Source organism: Suncus etruscus, chromosome 14, assembly GCF_024139225.1.
Source record: "Suncus etruscus isolate mSunEtr1 chromosome 14, mSunEtr1.pri.cur, whole genome shotgun sequence".
In the NCBI taxonomy this organism is placed as follows: Eukaryota; Metazoa; Chordata; class Mammalia; order Eulipotyphla; family Soricidae; genus Suncus; species Suncus etruscus.
The window spans coordinates 32,649,432-32,656,492 of record NC_064861.1 but is presented as its reverse complement, the minus strand read 5'-3'; the positions used below and the strand labels follow the sequence as shown (position 1 = coordinate 32,656,492).

The following is a 7,061-nucleotide window of genomic DNA, read 5'->3' as shown; positions in this document are numbered from 1 at the left end:
ATTCTGTTCTGCACCTTCGATTGAAGCCTTCTGCCCTGAGTCATCTCAATTATCCTCATGGTAGTCCACCCCCTGTCAAACATGATCATACTGCAGTTTATCACATTCACCAAAAATTAAAAAAAAATAGTCCTCAAGTCCAGAATAAGGCCACATTGGCATACTCGGAGGAAGAACCTTGGGAAGGGCCTGCCTAAGTCTCCCCCATACCCAAGGGAAAAGCATGGAGAAAACCAGCATCACCCCAGTTCACTGGGAGGGGTCCCACCCCTGTAGCCAAGAGGAGGCAGAAGGGGCAGGTCTGTAGCTAGGGCGGGGCCCTGGGAACCAGGGGGCTTTGGCCAAGGTCGCTCCTCACGGCGTCCAGCTGGTCCTGAAGGAGCCGCGTCCGCTCGTCCAGGCTTCGCTGCTGGGCCAGGATTGCGGCCTTGCCCGCCAAGAGGGCGCGGTAGGTGCGCAGCTCCTGTGTTGGCAGGGCACGCGCCAGCACCTCGCACAGGGCCTGCTCCCGCCGTGCCACATGTTCCCGCAGCTCCCGTGCGTCCTCTTGCTGCCTCTGCAGGAGTCCCAGCCGTTGCTGCAGGGAGGCCTGAGCCGCGGGGAGTGGACGCAGTAAGTGACAGTCATTCCCTCAAAGTTCCACCACGCTCTCCTGCACCCTGACCCACTTACCTGTTCGTCGGGGTCACAGTCTGCACCCAGCCGGCCCAATGCACGGTGCACGCGGCTCAGGCGACTGCCCAGCAGCAACAAAAGGCCCAGAACGCGCTCAAGGTCCGTCAGGAATCGGCTGAAGCGCTCAAGCTCTCGGGGCGCACAGGCCTGGCCAATCACGGCCTCCAGAGCAGCCCTGCGCAGAGCCCAGGCCTCCGATACCCTCTGCAGCTGCTTCCGCTCAGCCTCCAGGTCCAACAGCATCTCTCTGAGGAGCTCAGCCAGCTCCTCCTGCAGAAAGTGCGAGCGAGGGTCAAGGCAGGGTTTCCGATCCTCAGCACTACCCAACCTCCACTGGCCCATTCACACTCACTTTCTTGGCCTGGATGAGCTGTTTAGGCCCAGGGAAAACCTGGCCACAAGCCTGGTTAGGCACAGGCTTTGTCTCCTCCTGAGAAGTTGACAGGAACAAGGTGGAGCTAAACGGATAGGACCTGAGGATAAAGCCAGAGCTATGGGCTGTCAAGCCAAGACTGCCCGTACGGGTGCCCCTCATTCATCCTGGGCTTCTAAGGTTCACCTTACTCACCCAGAGGCCTTGGTACCCCCTCACTTACCCTGTCTCAGAAGCAGAAGCAGCAGCAGCAGGGTCCTCTCCAGCCTCCCCACCAGCTGACCTCATTGCAGCCCGGACTTCGGCTAAGGGAATCAGCCCATCTAGCAAGGCCAGGGGGATAGAGGGTGGGCTGGGATAGGACGTGAGAGTGTCACTCAGAGAGGGGTCCAGTCTAGCCAGCTCCTTGATGAGCTCCTCAAGGCGGGCACTGGAACCAGGCTGAGTCATGCACCAGGCTGAGGCAATGTGGTTAGGGGGCCCTGAGATACCACTGCCTTGAGTTCCCAAGGCATCAGCTGGAAGAGATTTGAAGGGATCGCATTCTGCAGTCGTGAAGAGGCCAGTGTTTAGCAGTTCGGTGTGGCCAGTGGGAGGGTTGTCACCATTTGCCATCTCAGGAGGACTACAACATGTGAGCTTGGTGGCCACAGGACGGCTCACCTCCTGCCAACAGTCACAAGCTGATGAGGTCTCCAGGCACTTGGAGAAGGAATTTTCTGGGGATACTGGAGCCTGGTTAGCTCTTTGGTCCAAACTAACTCCAGGCAGCTGGTCCAAGGCATGGATACTGAAAGTACAAGGAGACACAATCAGAAAATATTCTGGCTGAAAGCAAATGGCAGCTGGCAAGGGTCACAGGCCACCACCCCAGGACCCCAGGCTCCAGCTAGAAGAGGGTTCTTTGCCTCTGTGTAATTCAGTACTAACATTAGTGCTCCATTCAAAAGATGAGTGTGTGTGGGGCCAGAGCGATAGTACAGCAAAAGGACATTTGCCTTACACATGGCCGACCCGGGACAGATCCAGGTTCAATTCCTGGCATCCCATATGGTTCCCCGAGCCTGCCAGGAGTGATTTCTGAATGCAGAAATCAGAGCAACTCCTGAGCGCTGTTGGTGTGGCCCCAAAACAAAAACAAACAAACAAACAAAAAATGATGAGTGTATGGAACAAGAATGTCTCACTCTGCTGAGAAGTACAAGGGGATTCACCTGGCAGGGAGCTTTCGTGGGACATGGGAGTCTGCAGCTGATCTTCTTCTGACCAGCGGGGCTTCTTCCAGAAAAACTTCATCATCAGGACGAGAGGGACATCCTGCAGATCCAATGCAGGCCTCTGACATCCTCTTCACACAACCAGCAGATCTGCTCTGAGGGCCCTCTGCAGGATACCCAACTGCAGATTCCATCTGGGCCAGAAACCTGGAAAGGAGTGAGATCCAAATGAAATCCAATGACCAGAATAAAAGCACTAGGATAAATCGGTGGAATAGGGCGCATAGATAGGTAGTGGGGTGCTGGGAAAATAGTGGACGTTGTTTGCAGAAGTCAGAAATCTCGGGCTGAGGGTATATGCTATGAGCAAGCAATGCTTTCCTCAACACTGCTGGGCTTTCCTCCCTTCCCGATAATGAAGTTTTTTGGGAAGGTGCTCTACAAGTCAGAATAAGATCACCTGCAGACTCCCACACCCGGACATCCATCTCAGAGTGGTCCAGACTTCTCACCTGGGAACTCTAGCATGCAATACTGGTCTAGAAGTTTCTGCATCTTGTGGAGTAGCCTGAAAAGGCAAACAATGGGGGGAAATGGGATTAAGGTTTCCAGCTCATGCATGCCCCCCCCCCAAATACCCCTCCCCGCAGTCCCTGTCCTCCACACCTGGACAGAGGGCACGGTTCTCCCTGCATCTCCAAATGGGCCTGTGAATTCGCCAGAAGCTCTCCGACGGCCACTGGAAGGCCTGTAGGCGGGGGAGAGCTTCCAAGTGGCGGGTTCTGGAGCCTTAAGGCCTCGGGGGTTCTCGGGAGGCTTTCTGATCTCAGGACCTTCAAACTCTGTCGATTCTCGAGACTGCAAATGCTGGGGTTCCCGCCTGGAGAGCATCCTCGAGTCCCCCTGTGCCGCCGCCCGGCCGCCCCTCTGCACAGGCCCCAGTTCCCCAGGCTGCAGCTCTGGCTCTGGCTCGGAGAAGCACCATTTCCGCGGCGGGTTGTTCAAGCGTCCCCAGCCGGTAGATCCCGGCATGGAGGGGCGGCAGCGCGGCTCGGGGTCCCCGCTCAGCGAGGCGGAGCGCGGGGATGCGGCGGGGGCGCGCGGGCCCAGGCGGAGCTCCTTGCGCTGGAAGGACGTGGCCCGCAGCACTCGCCTCTGTGCGCCCTGCAGACGCAGGCGGTAGGCGGCCCGCGAGGCCGGTGGACTGGGCGGTTCAGCCGCCCGCGCCGCAGCCGCCACCTCCGCCGCCAGCGCGAACAGCAGCGGGGTGGCCAGTCTGCTCAGCGGCTCTGGGGAGGGTCCCTGGCCGCTGCAGCTGCATGCAGCCGCCGCGGGCTGGGGCTCCGAGGATGCGGGAGGATCGCTCACCACCACGCGCGTGTAGTCCCCGGTTAAGCAGGGGAGAAAGGGACCTGGCGACCCCGGGCAGGGCTCAGGGCCACCGGAGTCCGCAGAGAAGGAGCTGTAGGCCGAGTCGACGCGCGTGGACAGACGCCGCACGTCCAGGCTGCGGGGAGAGGAGGCCGGAGAGGTGTGGGGGCTCCCATCACCCAGGTCCTCCATGGTCACATCCAGGAGTTTCCAGGCTGGCGAGCTCCGGGGGGCCTGGAAGGGGTGAGGGCATGTGATGATGGGTGAGGAGCTCATGGTCAAGGTAAGGGAGTCCAAGATGTGATTCAAAGTGGTCTGGCTCATGCCTAGCCCGTGTGAGGCTTGAATTAATCCCCAGCACGGTGTGCCCTAATCCCCAGTCGTTTTCCCCCTCTCCAGCACCCACGGAGATAGTCCTAGTGGACCTCAGCACTGCAGGTTTGGCTTCCACAACAGCAGCGGAAAAATAAGAAATAATAGCATGTGTTCTTTGTCTAAAAAGGGTTAGGACTAGGCCAGCTTGCTTGGCCCACCATGCATAGAGCTCACAGGTTCCCAGTTCGGGCATGGCCGTGGCACCATCAGCCCTGGGTATGGAGAGCCTCTGCTCAGAGGAAACAATTAGCCTCTAGCTCACTCCCCGCTGGGATACTCCTGGCCAGCAGCCCAGGGACCCCCTTAAACCTAGCCCTCTGAGACTGCACCCACTCTCCTTTCCTCCCCCAGCCTTGCCCCTTGTAAGCTGCTTCCTGACAGCTTTGTTGGCTTCTCTGTGATTTTTTTCTGATAAACAATGGTCTAGACTCTAGAAGGTTCTGAAGTCACTGAGGAGCTGTGGCAGGAGCGGGTAGAGGCAGGTGGCAAGGGCTGCTCCCCAGCTTCTCCCCCTGCTCTGTCCCCATTCTTTAGGACTTCAGGTACAGTGTGCAAGTATTTCTCTTGAGCCCTGCCATAGCTATCTGTGTTCCACAGATGGGGACTTGAAATCCTGGGTTGTGGGGGGGCATGAAGGGTCCAGGGGCACACAGCTGGTAGGAGGCAGAGTCACGCCTGGAATCTGGGCTTGCCTCCAAGCTGACTGCAGGCAGAGTCAATTTCCTGGAAGCCAAGTCTGCTGAAAGCAAGCTTACCCCTGTCCCCTGACTGCCTGAGGTTTCCAACTAAGTCCTAACTCCCTCTAGAATAATAGGGTCCCTACTTGGGAGATTTTTCCTTTTGTCTCAGAATGACAGGCTTACGCCCCTCTTTGTCCCACTACTTTTGCTCCTTCTATATGGTCAGAGATCTTCTGACCTTTGGGAGTCCCTACAGTGTCCAAAGTTTCCCCCACCTTTTCACTCATCACCCTACATTGGAATTATGATTTCCCCATTCCTGGTCGTTAGCCTTGTACTGGCTCCTCTCACCCTCAGTACTGGCCACGCAAGGAATGTGAGAGAAACTGGATTTGCAGAGAGTAGATGTGGGGGTGGCTTTAGTGGAGCAGTAAGAGGATCCCTTTGTTCACTCTTCTTTCTCTTTGTATCTTTCCTGGGGAAGGGACAGAAAAGAGACAGAAGCTGCCTCCAGGCACAGGATAGGCTCTCATACACAATCAGAAGCAGCTTAGAGAAGTGGCCATGGAGACCCCCACCAGGATAGGAAGGCAGGGACTAAGAGGACTTAGGTGGGGATACCCAGGTGATGGGGAGAGAAGCTTTGATCCTGGGAGCCTGGGGCTACCTATGGGCTCTAGTTGCATTGGCAGAACAGGATCTGCCTTCCCTGAGCTTCTTGTGATGAATGCACAGCAAGTTGGAGGGCAATGTCTGAGCCTTCTACTCTTTGGAATTCTGAGTCACCCTTGCTTATTGCACCCCCTTTCCTGAGACCAAGATGTTGGTCAAAACAGGTAGAAAGACTCGTACTATGAGTCCTGAAATGGAGATGAGGAGCACCTGTAACATTTGGGGTGGATAGTACATTCAGTGGTGCTCAGGGTTTACACCTGGCTCTACACTCAGGGATCACTCCTCAAAGTGCTCAGGAGACCATATCTGGTGCCAGGCATCACATCCAAGTCAAGTTAAGTACGTTGATCCATGTTCTATCTCTCTGGCCCTTTCTTCCTAACCTCAGTTTGAGAGTGTTTATCTTGGTGGGCTTGCTGCATATATAAGCATAGGTGCTATTCAAATACAAAGCTGCTTCACCAGAAAGGGCCTCAATAGCTCATTTGTGAGTTGCATTGTGAGCTCTTGGCATTCACTGAACAAAAAGTTTAGGGCCAGAGGGAGTTCAGTGAATTGGAGCATATGCTTTACATGCAGGAGTCCCAGTTTCTTTGGCACTTTATGGCCAAAGCTGGAAGTAGCCCTTAAGCACCATTAGGCATACCCCCCCCCCAAAAAAAAATCCAACAACAAAAAAAAAGCCAATTTGAACAAGCAATACAAACGATAAATGTGCATGTCTGTTTCCTTATTTTTCTCATTTTATCTGAAATAGTCTGAACTCCTGTGGGAGGCTCATCTTCAGCCCTCTGCAGAAACTGTTATGTCAGGCACATTTAGCTTTAAAGTGTGAATTGGGGTCTGAGCACAAAGAACTAGGCATTTTCCCTCAGGATTGACTGCAGGGAACCAGTAGCAGCCAAACCAGCACCTGAGGGGGTGGGGGGCGGGCAGGCTGGCCACACCCCAGGAGTCCCAGCATCAGCTCAAGGGTTACCTATGGGACACAGGGCAGGTGTCTGCCTTCAACACTGAGTCTTGAAATAGGGGCTTTAGGAGTTCTGTAGGCATTTTGCCAAGCCCTGGCAAGGCTGGCGGGACAGTGAGGAATCCTTCCTACAAAGGGACAGCATTTGAGATCTACATGTTGCTTGACTGAAACTGCAAAAGAGAAATCAAGGAGAGAGATGCTGGGAGTGTGGGAGGTAGAGGAGCCGACTTGGGTAGGAAGAAACGAAGGTGTATCCAGCGCTCACCAGTCCGCAGTGAGGGTGGCAAGTCTAGCCAGAATCCCGGGATACCGGGATGTGGATCTGCACCTCAGTATGGGTAAAACCACCTCCGGGCAACCGGAACGGGAGCAGACCCTGGTTAGGCCAGCAGAGAAGCAGACACAGGCTGCAATAAGGCCTCAGCACCAGCACAGCAGGGACCCTGAGGAGAAGGACCCTCCTCTGCTTTTCATCCTTCCAGCCTCCCAAAATGAGTTTCTGCGTGCCAGACGGAGTCTTGAGAACCTTGAATCCCCGCACCCCAAACTGGGTCTGCAGAGTTGGTGTATCCTGGTTTTCCCTTCCCTAAAGGATTCCACATTCTGCCTGCACCCTGCGCGCCAGCCTGGACGTGGCTTCTCAAAAAAAACTCTAGCTCCGTGCTGCGTCGGCAGAAAATCTGGGTACTAGGGCTCCTAGGGAAACAGAGGCCCAAGTACCT

At 55.6% G+C, this 7,061-nt stretch overlaps 1 protein-coding gene across 1 annotated transcript; it reads right to left on the bottom strand.

Annotated features, from left to right (window-relative positions):
* Positions 1-307: 307 nt before the first annotated feature.
* On the bottom strand, positions 308-4,026 carry SHROOM1 (shroom family member 1). The gene is made up of 7 exons (XM_049787370.1): positions 2,932-4,026; positions 2,778-2,833; positions 2,263-2,736; positions 1,272-1,838; positions 1,028-1,148; positions 673-945; positions 308-589 (listed from the first exon to the last, which is right to left on the bottom strand). The coding sequence occupies exons 1-7, from the start codon at positions 3,958-3,960 to the stop codon at positions 308-310; spliced, it is 2,802 nt and encodes a 933-aa protein (XP_049643327.1). The 5' UTR covers positions 3,961-4,026.
* Between the last annotated feature and the right edge of the window lie 3,035 nt (positions 4,027-7,061).